Source organism: Protopterus annectens, chromosome 10.part0 (genome assembly GCF_019279795.1).
Source record: "Protopterus annectens isolate FY-2018-M chromosome 10.part0, PAN1.0, whole genome shotgun sequence".
Taxonomy (NCBI): Eukaryota; Metazoa; Chordata; order Ceratodontiformes; family Protopteridae; genus Protopterus; species Protopterus annectens.
The window spans coordinates 1,636,748,348-1,636,763,858 of NC_056744.1; the positions used below are offsets into that span (position 1 = coordinate 1,636,748,348).

The 15,511-nt window shown below is 34.9% G+C and overlaps 1 protein-coding gene across 1 annotated transcript in view; it reads right to left on the bottom strand.

The window, feature by feature from the left end:
- The window catches only part of LOC122813824 (complement factor B-like), a 436,913-nt gene that overhangs the window by 265,406 nt on the left and 155,996 nt on the right, over window positions 1-15,511 (bottom strand). The window contains exon 9 of the mRNA XM_044086351.1: window positions 1,697-1,777. Within this exon, the coding sequence (XP_043942286.1) occupies window positions 1,697-1,777 (81 nt within the window). The remainder of the gene's footprint in view (window positions 1-1,696; window positions 1,778-15,511) is intronic.

Here is a 15,511-nt window from a genome sequence, read left to right on the forward strand (position 1 = left end):
CTCACCTCAAGAGAAAAGTGCATCATGTATCTGCAAATAACATGACAAGGGCTATTGCCTTCATCTGCCAAAGGCAAGCATAGGCAGCAAAACAGTTCTCTTTCTTCATGCAGTCCAACATATATTTGATGATTGTCTGCTACAAACTTTCCATGTATAATGGACTCACCCCTGTCCTTGTAGCTGAAATTATGGTTGAAGTAAAGGCAAATGTAGGCTGTAAGATGTGCTTTAAGTCACAGATGTGTGGCAGCAAATAAAGACATTGTTACACATTTATGCAACCTAACCTAACTGGCTTATATGTTATACAAACACATATAAAATGATGTTGTTTTAAAGGCTCACCTCTATTTTTATGCTAGCTTGTGCAGTTCAGGGAAGGTATAATAAATATTTGGGCTACAGTGTTAGGAGGAATAAAAGCTTATCTGGATCTATAGGCAGCCTTAAGAGGGCATAGAGTACTGTGTGGTAAGCTGCTCCTATCTCCTTTCTTAAGAATGTTTCTCATTACAAAAGTCTCACAATTTTAATATCTGTACCTGCATGTGCGCATTTTATCCTGATTGTACTGGCTACAAGCTAACCCATAAGAGACAACCACTCACTTTTTATACTGGTCACTACGTATGGCAAGGATATGGCTTGTGTAATCTATATGGTGTACTATGGTCATTATTATGTCAGTCTGATATTTACACATGTATATCCCCAATTGTAGTATGTAGGATAATGTCAATAGCATTTACTATGGTGTCCCCTAGTGTTGGCTACAGAAATGGCTCCTTACCCTATCCATACCTTTAGGTTCTAACAAATTGGATGAACCTTGGGTGTTGTACATATGTAATGATGTGTGGTATGATGGAACACCTGCTGTATGTATTCCCACATCTGACCCTACATCCATTGTATGACAAATTTCCCTATGAATATAGTATAGGATAATTAAGACACCACTTTGTCTTCAGCTTTCATCCTACCTGTCATAGTTGTATATGGGCTACAGCTCTGTGTTATGTGCTTATTGGTGTCTGCATGTCAAAAGGACAAGGTAAATGGCAGAGGCTGGACAATTTCAGCCCTGTTGAAAATAATGCCCTACTATAGGCAGTTAGAACACATGGTTGGTAGATGTTAGGGAGGGTAGGTGCTGAGCAGCCTAAATGGAAACACATGTGGTGGTCTATGATATAAACACAGTGGTGGGGACATGATTTTTCCATCTGAGACCTGTGCTGATTTGAACTTGCACAGATACTGCAGGATTAAAAAAATCTGGAGGAGCAGGCAAACTCATGTAGTTATTTCACACTTCCCACTGATACTGCCTATTACTTTTGCTTTGGGTTCTAATACCTGATGTGCAATTTGATGGTATTAAGTACACTTATTGTACTCTGCTAGCATTCTAACTTCATGGCTGTCTTTTGAAGCAAGCATGGCCCATATCAGTGTGGAATTCTTCTTGACAGTCCTCTTTTTTTCCATCCTTCCAAAATATATTTGCTGACTGGCTGCTATAAACTGCTCATGTATAATGCAATTGTCCCCACCCTTGTGGTTAGAATCATGTTGGAAACAAGTTTGCAAGGATCTTGACTTGCTTGGCTAACGTATGAATTAATAGAAAGGAACATCTGTGACAAACATCTACCTAACATTCATTATTACAATGTATTATTGAACTCACCCAGCATTTCCTCATAGTCTTGAACTGCTTTTTCAATGTTCTTCACCACTGTATATGGGTTTGGTCCCATGTTGTATTTCCCTGTCAATAAATGAAAATAATTAACCGAGTTTAGGCAATTACTCAGTACCCTGGATCAATTCAATACTTTTTTTAATAAGAAAATAATAGACCTCCTCACCATTCAGCAACCAAACATAAAAGCATTCAAGACAGATAAAACTGACTGTGCCATCTAAAAATCATTTCAAAATATTTCTATAATTGTTGCAATGATAGTCATTATATCAACGATCAGATTCAGTGTAACAGTGCAAGCATAGTTTAAAAGAAATAGATCCTTAAAGACTTTCTTTTACCATGATTGACAGATCTCGATACTTTGCCAGAGATGGCCTGCATCTGTCACCCCTGGGCTTCTGGATACTGGCCAAGGCTCTTGCGACCCTATAGTGTCTTTTTTAGGCAGTGTTACAAAGACCAAATTACTACTGTAACAGCTTCAAACAAATGCAATCTGAGGGTCATGCTGCTCAACGGTAGAAGTCTAAATCTAAAAATGCACTTGCTCGAAGCACTCCTTAAAATGGAGAACATTGAAATTTGTGTTGTAACAGAGACCTGGCTCAAAGCAGCAGAAAGCACCCCTGCACTGCTAGGCTATAACTTATTCCATACCTTTCGGCCCCAGAACGTGGACCAAAGCTCCGAAGGTGGCAGTGTTTCCATATTCATAAAAGATGTGCACGCCTCCAGACTGGTAGCCCAACATAATGCATCAGAGATACTTCAGGTGCAGCTAACATTGGGTAAGAGAATGATTCAGGTTGTAACCTGCTATAGGTCTCCAACCATGTCCCAAGACTCACACTCCATGTTCCTAAGCACCCTGGAGAATATTAGAGTCCAACCTAACACTCTCATACAGGTCTATATCAGCATCTCGAACGTTGACAATATTGAATCTGATATTGTCACCATGAGAATGCCGAAAGCACAGAACATCAAGTGGGTAAACTGAAATCTCTGTTTGGGGAGATTTCCATTTACTTCATAGTAGTGCAGTCTCGGACTTGGTATATTTAAGTAGTGGGGGGTGTGTGGGGGTGCAGGGGGGCTTGCCCCCCCCGCCTACATCCTTTAGTTTTTATTTTTTTGGTGGTGTTATTTTATAGGCATTTGAAAATTTAATAGTTCGATCATTACAGTTCAATATTTAGTGATTCGAACTATTAAACTTTCGAAATGCTGATATAGACCCTCTCATACTAGGCGACTTCAACTACTTCTCCATTAACTGGTAAAACTACTCATGTACCAATACACTTGCCCAACATTTCCTGGAATTCATTAATTCCAGTGCCCTGAATCAGCTTGTTCTTACCCCCACTAGAGGTAGCAACATCTTTGACCTGGTCATTACTAACATGGGCAACTGTTGTTCTACACCAATGATCAACTCCTCCCTGGTTAGATCCAACCATAAACTAATCACCTTGGAAATCCACCCCCCCCCAAAGGTAACCACCAAGAAAAACTTCTTCAAAACTAACTTTGGGCTCCTAAAAACAGAGGTGGCTAACTTCATTGCACCCATGCAAATGGAGAACAGTTGCATGACCGATGAATCATACACCAATGCACTGTACGAAAAAGTACACAAATGCATGGATCTTGCCATACCCAATAGAACCAAGACGCTCTCCTCCAAAAAAAGGAAGCCAATCTGGTGTTCCCCTGCCATAAACAAACTCTAAAACAGAAGGAGGAAATGGATGTGGAATAAGGTGAAGTCCCACAATTGGAAAAACTCCCTTATCAGCCTCAAAAAAAGATCCTTCAACAAATCCTCTAAAGCTAGCTATGAAAACAGAATTGCAGCAGATAGTAAAGACAACCATGAGGCCTTCTATAGTTATGTAAAGAATCTCCAAGGCAATACCCAGACTTGCTCTGAGCTACTGCACAATGGTACCTCCTATACTGAGCCAACAGCTATTGCCAATATACCGGCCAACAGATTCAGTGCCAGCTTTACCCCTCTCCACCCACAAAGGACCAATCACAATACCAGTCAATTGCCAGGCACCCGGTATTACTGCTGCACAAGTTAAAACAGCACTGTCCAAGGCCATGAATACAGCTTCTATGGGACCTGACAATATAGCTGGCTGTGTTCTACATCAACTACAGAGTGAACTGGTACCTTAGCTGTGTGCCTGGTTCAATCACAGCCTCACCTCAGGCTTTGTCCCTACCAAATGACACACTGCTACAGTCATCCCTCTCCACAAAGGAGTGACTACAGACCCTGGGAACTATCCCCCCATTAGCCTGATGAGTCTGACATGCAAAGCTATGGAATGCATCATCATGGACCTAATAAAGAAGGATATAGGGAATCTCCAAACTCTGGATCCCACAAAGTTTGGTTTTGTGAAGGGAAGATCATGCCTGCTCAACTTGGTTGACTTCTCTGAGTCAGTCAGCAGAGCTGTGGACGAAGGCAAGGTGGTTCATACAGTCTACCTTTATCTGGTCAAGGCCTTTGATACCATCCCCCACTCAGGAATCATAGAAAAACTCATTAAGCTAGGTATCAACCCCTATATCACTAGGTGGGTTGCAAACTGGCTCACAGATAGAACCCACAGTGTGAAAGTAGCTGACTCCAAGTCAGACTGCTGACCAGTCACGAGTAGAGTCCCACAGGGTTCAGTCCTGGGTCCTCTGCTGTTTGGTATCTACTTCTCTGAAGTCCAGGCCAACACAAAGGGACTCTGGCTGACAAAGTTTGCAGACAATTGCAAGTTGGGAGCTATTATTAACTCCCCAAGTGATGATAACATCCTACAGAAAGGCCTCACTGAGATCAACGTCTTGTGTCAGAACCATGGCCTTAAGCTCAGTGCCAAAAAATGTCGTTGTCTCCTTTGGGAAAAACCCAGTTCCCATGAATTACCACATTAATGGTAGTCCACTGAACACAGAAGGCATTTATAAGAGATCTGGGAACACAGGTTGATGGCAACCTCTCTTTTGACCACCACATTGCCACTGTAGTCAGAAAGTCCTTCTATGTGGCACATCTCATTGCAAAGGGTTTTGCATCCAGGAAGAATAGGTAATTGTCTCCCTCTACTCTGCCCTCATTAGGCCAATCATCGATTACAATGCCCCATTTGGCATGCACCTCACTAGACATCTGCAACAACTGGAGACGCTGAAAAAGTACCTCACAAAGAGGATCCTAGGCCTTAAACACCCGTCTTACATGGACAGACTCAAAAAAACTCCAACTATTCTCTGTCTCATATCGCCTACTTAGAGGCAATCTCAGCTTGACTTACAAAGCCATGTCTGACCCAGCTCTGTTAGAAATGCTACATCTAAAGAAATCCCAATCCCTCTGCACCACACGCTCCAGAGACCTCAACCTCATTACCACAATCAACAGAACATGCTGGAGGGACAGGTTCATAACCCTGAGACAGCCCGTGCTATGGAATAGACTTCCCATACATGTCAAACAAAGCACCTCACTGGCTCTCTTCAACAGAAATCTTGACGAGTGGATGGGAAATAAAAAAATTCACCCCTGGGATTACTGCAGTGGCTCTACTCAACAGAGGCACTGGGAACTAAGGTTGGGTGGCATGATGCCAAGGTAATCCTATGGGCTAGGCTTATAAAGGCTCCAGGGCCATTAGCCTAGTACACACCTGTGAACCTATGGAAACATAACAATGTCCAAACTTTCAGACATTAATCTAGAACATCTGGGTTTAACCCATGCTTATGGTTACTATTACATTATCGGGGGTATTTCAGTTCCTGATTTGTTGTCATGTGACAAGACTGTTGCAACAATCATGCATGCGGATAATGTTCAAACTCAATCTGCTGTGTATATTATGCACTGGCTAGAGTTAGACAAGAGTGGTGCACACAGCATTCATATGACCAAGGTTCAAGCCTAGCCTTCTGCTTATACCATAGATATGGCCAAGGCTCAGGTCCAGACAGCTGCACGTTATACATAAAAGGATAGGCTTCAAGCAAGGATGCTGTACATACCATACATCTGGATAAAGGTTCAAATGTAGAATGAGCCTTTTGGTATATGCAGGTGTAGTTGAACTACATTGCAATTCCAATGGAATAGATGATTGTATTTTTTTAATTATCTGTTTTCTGTAAAAAATCATTAAATCACCTTTTTACATATAGTGACTTGAAGTGATTGTTAAAGTAATTCCTCAATGTATATTCAAATCCTGAATTATGTATCATTGGGAAGATTTAAAAAGCTATGAAGTGTTTCTGTATCAAAGTACCAAATCCAGAAAGATACAAGGTGTCCATCTGTAGAACACCAGATTCAGAATCAAATCTTAACACCATGAGGTCAACTAGGATTTAGAGGATCTTTGAGGATTTTGGCTATGAGCTGCTAACAGCTCCTTCCTGTAGTTGAGGATTTGATTCCATGTGCCTAGTGTAGTACTCCGCGCAAATCATTTAACCAGATGGTGATACTGGGCTGAGTCTGAAAAAGATTTATCTCAAATTACTGTTCTGCTTTTTAATTACAAATAATTCAACTTTCATTAGGCTGTTCTTCTCATTAAGAAGATATCTTTCTTGTTCACTTCTCAGCCCTGGATGACATGAAGGAGATGCACAACTATAGTACATATGTATCTAGAGATGTGGCTTCACCATTGTGCACCATGCCGCCAAGTGACGTTTGGTGGTCTAGTTATTTATTTATTTATGATTGATGCACTTCTAACTTGGTGGAACCATCTTCTGTTGTTTAGTCAAGACCTTAATGCAATGTAACAACTTTCCTGACAACACAAACAGTGCTGATATACCAGATGGTCTATTATTATTATTATTATTGTTATTATTATTATTATTGTTATTGTTATTATTATTGTTGTTATTTTTTTTTTACTATTTTATGGGAGAAATTTGTTTCCCACTATACGTAGACAGAATGGTTTTCATTGCCTGAGTCAGAACTTCAGTCTTTATTTTGTAATTATGTGGCTGGAAATGTGAAATGTACAGGTCACTCTTCATTGGAGACAGGACTTTCTGGTGGAATACCAGCTTTAAACCAGTTACAACCACTGAGGAAAATAACTAGACACCAAGGCAACTGCTGTTAATCTTGTGAACTATGAACTTAACTACTGCCTGCCTCAAATCAAGAAAAGCTCTAACGGCTTTTTTCTGTCCCTTCAGGACATACTTCTCAACATCTAAGAGCATAAAATCTGGAGAAAGCCATATATAATGGGGGACAAAGGCCCAAAAATAGGGACAATTTTAATTATTGCTCTTACAAACTTAAAGTTGATCAAATAACAGATTTTGCATTAGCATTAATTTTCTGAAGACTAGGAAGTCTGAAACTCAAATGTCTGTCATTCTTTTCTGACTTGAATACTTAATGATTTGGCAATGATTTGCCAGAAAATCAAACTTTTATGAGGAACAGGACAAAAATATGAGGCAAAAATATGGACACTCTGCAAAAATCTAGACAGTTGAGAATGTTACTGCAGAGAAATGTATGAATTAATGACAGTCAGAATGTTGCTGCAAATAGTAATTTTGAAGAACACTTTAAATGTTTGCCCAGATCAGTGGTTTGCATTTGCTCTTAATTTCCACTGTTGCTTATTTTTGTTCAACTGCGCCTATGACCAGCTTAGACTTATTTTGCAGGTGTTGTATTTGACATCTGAGATTGTACCTGTGACCAGATTATGATTATTTGTGTAGATGTAGCTTACATCTGAGTCTGTGCCTATGAATGGATTCTTGGACTCTGAATTGTGTGATCCATTGAGCCATTCATACATAACCCCTTTTTCCCATTTTTACCCATGCGGTAGGGGTGTTACTTCACAAATGACAATCATCTAGCGTCAAAGTTTACACAGTCGGGTGGCCAGTCCTGCTGCAGTTGTTCTTCCACACCACACATTCATATGCATACTCACACATGTGGCCAATTTAGAGTATCCAATCAGGTCTATATCAGCATCTCGAACGCTGACAATATCGAATCTGATATTGTCGTCATGAGAATGCCAAAAGCGCAGAACATCGAACGGGTAAATGGAAATCTCCGTAAGGGGAGATTTCTGTTAAATTCAATGTAGTGTGGTCTCAGAGTTGGTATATTTAAATAGCAGGGGGTGTGGGGGTGCAGGGGGCTTAACCCCCTGCTTACACCCTTTAGTTTTTATTTTTTGGTGTTGTTATTTTATAGGGATTTGAAAATGTAATTCGATCATTACAGTTCGATATTTAGTGATTCAAACTATTAAACTTTCAAAATGCTTTTATAGACCCTATCCAATCCACCTACTGCATGTCTTTGAAATGTGGGAAGAAACCAGAGCACCCAGAGGAAACCCACACAAATACAGGGAGGACATGCACAAAAGGCACCCCAGCCAAGAATCGAACCAGGAAACCTCTTATAATCACCATATATTAATATGTGCATCAACCTACAGCTTATTGAAAACTAAAAAAAATGAGTTCTAGGGGTAAATTGATGTTAGTTGGGTGATGATTTGTACTATTTAAGTACCTGCAGCTTGCTACTGTTTTTAGATAAACCTGAAGAAGCACATATTGTGGTAAAGCTTTTTCTTTTATTGAATAAATGTTACCTTTGCTTCGTAGAGTGCAGCTTGTTAGTATGTACTTCCTTTTGATACTTCAGATTTGTACTTTACACTCTGGTGTTACCTTTTTCTTTCACAATCTTTAAGTTTGATCAGCTCATTTTTTTATGTCATGACTAAACTGAATTTCCCTTCACATAAAGCCAATAACTTCCATGTACAATGTTTTATTTTAGCACTGTCTAGATATCAAGAACACAGTTATGAACTTTTTCTGATTGAGACCACTGATCCCACACTTGTAATTACAAACATTCCTGTTAATAGTTTAGTGGTACTTACAAAGTCCAGTATAGTGTTAAGTACTCATTACAGAGATCAGTGCTATCTCATTAGAATAACAATAATGCTTTGAAAAGTTACTGTATAGAGAGAGGCATGGCCAAGATGGCAAACACATTTTTGCTCTGCTTTTCAGTTATTCTGACAGGAATACTAAGTTTTAGTGAAACAAAACTTCATATAGGAATATTTTTTATTCATCAAGAACTAGTTAGTTCAGTATTAATATCAAGAAGAAAAATCAATCAATTTTTTGTGAATTTTCTAAGTTTTAATCCTGTCCGAAGTTTTCAAGTCAGATCCAGTCATGAGCCACTCTAAAGTTTCTTGCCAGAAAAGTATGATGAAGAAAAAACTACAATCCATTCTTACAAATATTCAAGATCTTTCAGTTAAAATGGATAAGGTTGAGAGCAAAATGGATAATATAAAACAAGACTGCAGGAAACAACTAGATTTCCAGAATGAAGTTAAGAAACAATCAGATCAAATCTCATATACAGAAGAAACAGTAAATGACTTGGATGGAAGGTTAACTGAAAATGAAAATCATATGGAATTTATCTTAAAGCAAAACATTTTACTTCTGGAAAAAGTAAAAAATTTGGAAAGTAGGGCTAGGAGGAATAATATTAGAATATATGATGTACCAGAGAAAGAAGGTAACAACATGGTACAACTTCTAAATAACTGGTTACCAAAAACTTTAAATCTGCCTGTATCACATTATTTCGGCATAGAGAGAACCCATAGGTCTTGCTCAAATATTTCTTAAACAATCCATCTACACCAAGATCTACAATTGTTAAATTTCTTTCAACTCGAGATAAATACTTGGTATTAAAAACAGCATGGTCAAGTTCTCCAATAAAAATAAATGGAAACAACATCTGATTTGACAACGATTATACTTTTTCAGTGCTCTCTTAAAAAAAAAAAAAGCCTGCATTCCTTTAATCAAGAGTCTAAAGAACTCAAACATAAAATCATAACTTGTCTTCCCTGCAAAAGGTTAAGATTTTTTCCCTGAAGGACAAAAAATCTTAAACACTCTTAAAGAAGTTCTGGGCTTCACACAAAAAATAAACTTTTAGACAAACCCAAACAAATGGACTGGTCCTTAACTAGTTTAAAAAGACAATCAAATAAAAATGAACAGAATACTAAAGAAAAAAAATCAGTAAAAAGTTTAAAGAAAAATAATAACTATCTATTTTGCTATGTTCTACTATTGTCTTGAAACTCTGTTTTAATCATCCTCTCAGGAATAGCACAACTTTAAGGTTAATACCTGTTTATTTATCAAAATATATCATATAATAATATAAATAGTTATTTATTAAATTCTACAAACTTATATCGAATCATATTGGGGGTTATAATAGTGAAGATTAGAGCACTTTAAATTATTATGCTTAAGTAATAGTCTTTTTCTTTAATTTCTTGAAAAACGGGATGATTTATTAAAGTATTAGTTTATCTAAGTTGATAGAAAACTTCTAAAATTTAAAGTAAGATTTAGTTAAATTATAATCTTGGAGTTTAGATAAATGCTATTTATATAAGTTATACTAGCTGATCTTATGTATTGCAGTGCTGTTTTGTTTTTATTTCTCTCTCTCTTCTTTTTATTGTATTATTAATTAATAATTTAGGGGTGTGGTTGTGATGGTGAAAGGGATTAATGTGAAATATAGTTGCTTTGAAAAGTTATAAATAAATGTTTTACTCTGAAACTTAAAAGTTTTGCTTATTTAAATTAGTCCATTAGAAACATCTTTTTTTATCAATATAGCTCAGTTGATATAGTTGCAAGCTTTCTTTTGCTTGAAACAGCATTTACAGTTCATATTTTCCACTCAAATGGAGTTAACTAAAGAACTAACTTTAGAAGCAATTGCAAGCTGAATACTGATTACCTGAGGTCCACAATGAAGATGTAGATATGTGGTTGCACAAGGAAAAGGAGCTTGACCTTTGAACCCATCTTTACAGGAAATAATTCGGATGGAATATTGTGATGGACAGGAGAGATGAAATGAATAAATAGGAAATCATATATAAGCTTGTATGATGTAATTGTGAGTTGTTTCTAATTATTCCATTTTAACATGTGTTTTTAAGTTTATTTATATTCATTTTTAAACCAGAAAGTGTTGTGAATAGGAATCTATTTATCTATTTAGTATTTATGCATTTACAGTAGTGGTGCTGCGGTAGCGTTGTCGCCTCATGTCATGTTCGATTCTCAGCTAGAGCATCTTCTCTGTGGAGACATGCATGAATGGGCGTACCTTCATTGAATGTTGTGCATCAGGGCTAGCAACTCGGCATGTAAAAATCTACTGCCAATCATTAGCGGACCGGAGTTCCACTGGGGTGACCCCTAATCGGGAAAAGCCGAAAGACACAACAATAACTTGACTTCATGAAGTTCCACTTTCAGATGTATAGTTTCAGGCAAACTAGACATATAGTTAGTTACTAGGATTGCAGTTGAGGAGATCACTGAAGTGTCTACCCCAAAAGTGTCATGCCAGCTGCCACTAAATACTTTCTGAAGGAATCAAACTTTATGCTACAAGAGCTATAGTTCACAGGCTTGATCTTCTATGTCAACTGCTAGACTAAAAGTGACATCAAGGGATTTGAACCCATTATCATCTTTAATTCTTTTTTTATTAAAATTTACATTAACAAACTAAATTACAGAAGTCAGACATTATTTTAAAGTGTATTTTAAAAATATGTAACATGTAAAGTCAGTGAACAAATAAACACGACAGCTAAATGAATCTATACTGCCAATAATCTTCACATTACAAATAGGTATATTTAATTTTAGTTAAAGATATTGGTTACTGGTAGTGTGTAAGCATGAATTTAGGTATTTGAATTAGAAAAAATGAAATGTGAAACTAATTTAAATGTAATTTATATCAGGTACAAAATGATAAATTATCATAAATATTTATGCACCCCATATTACTAATGTACAGAAACAGTGTTACCTGCACTTCACAAACTAATTAAATTAGCTCCAAGATTATACAACCTCAGAGATGATGAAATAAAAGTCTTTACAGCGAAACCTAACATTCTGTTTCATCAGACAACGGCAACTAAAGGGTTAATATGTTTAGTTTAGGATGTTTGAGAACATAATTTCCACAATATACATCATAGGGGAGTTACATCCACTGGGAAAGAAGAGGGAGGTGGAAGGAGGAGAGGGGGGAGGGAAAGAGAAAAAAATAGGAATTTTTGTACTTGTGGCACTCAGTTACTATAGAAAGTCTAGTATAGCATCCTAGATTATTTTGAAAAGAGGAATGCTCTGCTCACAATGCTGGGGCAAACAAAGGGAATGAAAATCAGGTGAACTATATTACATTTTATAATCTATCTATCTGTATGTCATTCTGTAACTTTTTGATTTGTTGCTTAGATATTTTACTACACTGTTATATCCAAGAATGAAACAGTGAGGGGAGTTTCATTCTCTAAAAAGTGGATGAGATTAATGTTTGTAAAGATCTGACTATTTTCAGCATTTTTATTAATACTGCTTTCAATTATGTTTCTCAGAAATGTGCATTAATTCTTATAAGGTGATTAGTTTATTTTGAGTATAATCTTCACAATAGCACACAAAGAATGTTAACTGATATATACTCATTTAAAGTGATTTTAATAATATAGATAAGTTAATGATAAATGCATACAACATAATACAAATCATATAACTTCATGAAAGCAGACTTTGAAATATAGCATTTTTATGAGAATGCAGAGAAAAACAACATCTTAACTATATGTACCATTGTTTCAAAGTATATTTAAGTATATGTTTATTTAGGTTTTTAATGAAAGGTTTTACATCTCTTTATTTCAGATAAATGTTTAAAATCAGTCTACACCTGGAATTTGGTTAAATAATATTAAAGACACTCAAAGTCCATTTTCATTTAAATGTGCCAAATATAGCTTTGTAAAGTAAAAGAATGGTTAATTAGATGTTGAATGTTGTTTTCTATTACCCTTTTTTAATATTATATAACTTAGAAGGTTTGCTCATTTGTTATATTCATATAAATGAGATTTAATAGGCAATATAACTATATGTTATAGATTCTAGTATTATTATGGTTGAATATACATTAATATTATTTAAATATTGAATCTTTGGTATCTGTTGTCCTAGATACAACCTCCTTCACAGTTGTTTACTTTGTCATTACAGTCACCAGCTTTAGTTTATATATATATAATATGGACTATTTTGATTATAGATCTGACATCTGTCTGACATACCATTATCTTTGTCTCTAATAGCTGAACTAATTGACTTTAGAAATATTAGGTTATGTATTTATAAATATATGTTATGAATAAGTATATATAAAGATGAATACCATAACACATTAATATAAGATAGTTTTATTGTTCTATGATCAGTGTGACTATATAATTAATAGAAAAGATTCACATATAGAAATACAATTTTACTGGGGAGATTATTGTTAGTTTTAGGTAATATATTTTTATATACTTAATACTGATAGAATTTAATTATTCTTTTGGAGTTTGTTTTTGATAAATGGGATTTATATTTGGAGTGAGCTGTATATGCTAATATGTATTGATGCTTCGTTTATCTTAGAAGTAGTAGCAATAGACTGAGTTTGAGTAGTGTTGGGGTGATTGTGAGTGGTTTGAATGTTTACTTCATCAAAGCAGGAATATGTTATTCCATGGTAGGGGGTAGAAATATTTTTATATTTCGTATGTTAGTAATTAGTTCAATAAACCTGTTCATAACAAAAACTTGTTAAAATTAGATATAGGTCCTTGAGACAAAACCAAATTTTAACTTTCTTTGACTTGTCTTATCTTAAAGATGTCAGTTTATAAATGTATTTCATTAAATATTAATGGTCTTAATAATCCTATGAAGAGAGCTAGTTTAATCAAATATTTAAATGTAAATAAAGTAAATAAAGCTCACACTGACTTAGACTGTTGTTTAAAGATTACTCAGTACTTGTGGGCTCACATTTTAGTTCAAAAAGGAGTGGCACTTGTACTTTGGAGGAAGTTATTGACTATGCTTAGGGTAGTTGATACTTATTCTGATAAAAAGGTATGCTGGAATTGGAAGTAGCTGAAATTAACAAAAAATATTACGTTTGTTAATGTTAATGTTTATTAGATTCCTAAAACTGGTTCTAAGGGGGCAGAAAATATAGATATTATAACCTTATATTCAAAAGGCTGTTGATTTTAATTGCATTTTTATCAGAAAGAAATACTACTAATGAAAAAATCTAGAATATCTGCCACTGCAAACATCTAAATCACTTTATAAAATCGGTGAATCTAAGAGATTGATGAAGTCCTAATACTTTCTTGTTCTTTGAGTAATCATAATGCTATCACTTTCAATATCACTATAAAATCTAATGATTTAGAATTTTGTCACAAAATCCATGCTTATATTACAAAAATGTAAGGATTTAAGGAATGGTTTTTAAATGAATTAAGTTTATTTATGGAGCTTAATAATAATGGTGAAGATGCTATTTTGTGGGATATGTTAAAAGCGTATCTATATGGTAGAATTAAGAGTTGGTGTCTTTTTAAGAGTTAACTGTTTTACAATTAAACATTGATACATTAAAATTAAAATGAAAACCTAATGATAAGTTTGCAAATTCTGCATTAAAAGCCTTAAATAAGAAATACATAGAAATGATGAATCATAAAATTTCAATGAACAGGGAAACCTTAAATTACAATTGGATTCTATTAATCTTAAAAATGTGCATAGATTAGCTATTAGATCAAAAAGACAAATAATACAAATCATATTAAAGAGGTCACATATAAAGTTAAAAATAACCTTAAGAAAGCAACCAATTTAAAAAAATATTTAGAGACTTTTAGGGAACATTAATAATAGTAAATCAACATTACATAATAGTAATTTAACAGACAGCTTTCTAAAGGACAATATAAAACTTACTTTAACCAAGGAACAAAGTTTAAGGTTAAACATTCTCTTTCAGGGAACTAAAAGAACAGATTAAAAATCTAAAAAAATACTCCCGAGTTATATAAAATAATTCCTGATAATATATTAAGAATCCTTTTAAAGACATTTGAGAAAGTCTGAATGACATTAAATATCCTTCCTTCTTGAAAATGTTCATTAATAACACCTATCTTGAAACAGGATAAAGATTCAAAATTATGCTCCTCTTATTGCTCCATTTCTCTTTTAAATGTTTATTATAAAATGTTTGTCTATATTGGCAAAAATATTAAATCTTATGTTGTCATGATTAACTGATAAGGATCAAACTGGTTTTATTTTAACTAGAAGAGTACAAGATAACATTATAAGACTATTTTTATTAATAGATGCTACTAATAAGAAACAAAACACTTTTGATCATAAGCTTAGACTTTGATAAAGCTTCTGACCTGTTAATTGGTCTTATTTATTTAAAGTACTCAAAGAATATAAATTTTCTTTGGAATTTATAGATTTAATAATAAAGTTGTATAAGAATTCTTCATTTGCTAAATTGGGTCCTCTTTATATAGTTTCTTTAAAATATTGAAAGGCACAAAACAAGGATGCTCTTTGTCTCATTTATTGTTTGCTTTGTCAGTAGACCCTTTGCTAATTTTATTAGAAATAATAAAAGGATAAAGAGGTTTTCCATAGAAGATTGTTATACTTCTAAAATTTAATTTGCAGACAACATTTTATAAACAAGTGATGCCACTGAATCTTCATTAGAACATATTC